This window comes from Fonticula alba (assembly GCF_000388065.1).
Source record: "Fonticula alba strain ATCC 38817 unplaced genomic scaffold supercont2.4, whole genome shotgun sequence".
NCBI lineage: Eukaryota > Rotosphaerida > Fonticulaceae > Fonticula > Fonticula alba.
Genome location: NW_009242974.1, coordinates 888,350 through 889,521, shown reverse-complemented (window position 1 = coordinate 889,521; position 1,172 = coordinate 888,350). Strand labels below are relative to the sequence as shown.

The following is a 1,172-nucleotide window of genomic DNA, read 5'->3' as shown; positions in this document are numbered from 1 at the left end:
AGAGAGAGAGAGAGAGAGAAAAAGAGAGAGAGAGAGGGAGGAAGAGAAAAAGAGAGAGGGAGGAAGAGAAAAAAAAGAGAGAGAGAGAGAGAGAGAGAGAGAGAGAGAGGGAGGGAAGCCGCACACACAAATATATTTCTGAAAACATACATACACACACGGAGGGACCATCCCCCTCACGCATTCCCCGCACGGACAAGAGAGAAGGAAGGAGGGCGCAACAGGGTGCATTCTCGGCAGACCAATGGCAAGGCCGCGGGAGCCAGGCGTGTGTGCATGTGTGTGTAAGCCTGTCGGCATGCCATGGAGCAGCGGAAGCCCCGGCACTAGGGGCAGGGAGGTCGGCCGCGGTCCGGGACACAACAACAGGTGCCCAGATGGACATGCGTGTGTGTGCCTGTGCGCGCACATGTACAAAGACGCACACAGGCAAGCACACAAAGGCCGCACTTGCTGCACTATTCAATCCGGATGAAGATCGAGTCGCGCAGGAGGCCATCATCATCGCGACGGACCTCCGGCGTGACCAGCTCCACATCGGCACGCCACATGCCGCGAGACCAGCCGGCCGGCGCGGTCCACTCGTGCATGTTGTCGAACTGCGGCTGATGGACACCCGGGTCCACGGACGACACCACCCGGTACCAGGTGGTCAGGAGCTGCTCGCCGGCGATCGGCCGCGGCTGGCGCAGATGCCCGAAAGGCATGAGATCCAGGCTGATGGTGATGGTGCCGTTGCGGGAATTCTCCTCGGCCCGGATCCCGTCGATCAGCGACACCTTGGCCAGGAGCTCCAGCCAGAGGGTCTCGCGGCAGGCATCACAGAAATTGACCGAGGTCATGTTGCGCCTGCAGGTGCCACATCGCGCGTGTTACGATTTGCCGGTGCCAGTGATATGGCGTGCATGAGCGGGGGCGCACATGCGCGCGTGATCGTTCGTTTTTTTTCTTTCTGATTTATTGTTGTTTGTGTTTGGTGGTTTTTGGGGGTTGGGGGGGGGCGGGGGGGCGGGGGGGCGGGGTACACCAAGAAAGGGAAGAACAGCACACAAGCGCAAAAGGGGGAAGGGAAGAAAAATACACGACCCCCCTCCCCCGCGAGGGCACACACGCACATCAGGCAGTGCTCATGGTTCGGCCGGTAGCCCCAGAGCTGGCCGTTCGAGTGCCAC

The 1,172-nt window shown here is 60.3% G+C and overlaps 1 protein-coding gene across 1 annotated transcript; it reads right to left on the bottom strand.

Moving 5' to 3' along the window:
• Positions 1-458: 458 nt before the first annotated feature.
• Positions 459-842, bottom strand: H696_02723 (hypothetical protein; the record flags this gene model as incomplete). Its single annotated transcript, XM_009496628.1, has 1 exon — positions 459-842. One exon carries the CDS (start codon positions 840-842, stop codon positions 459-461), a length of 384 nt encoding a protein of 127 aa, XP_009494903.1.
• Positions 843-1,172: the final 330 nt, after the last annotated feature.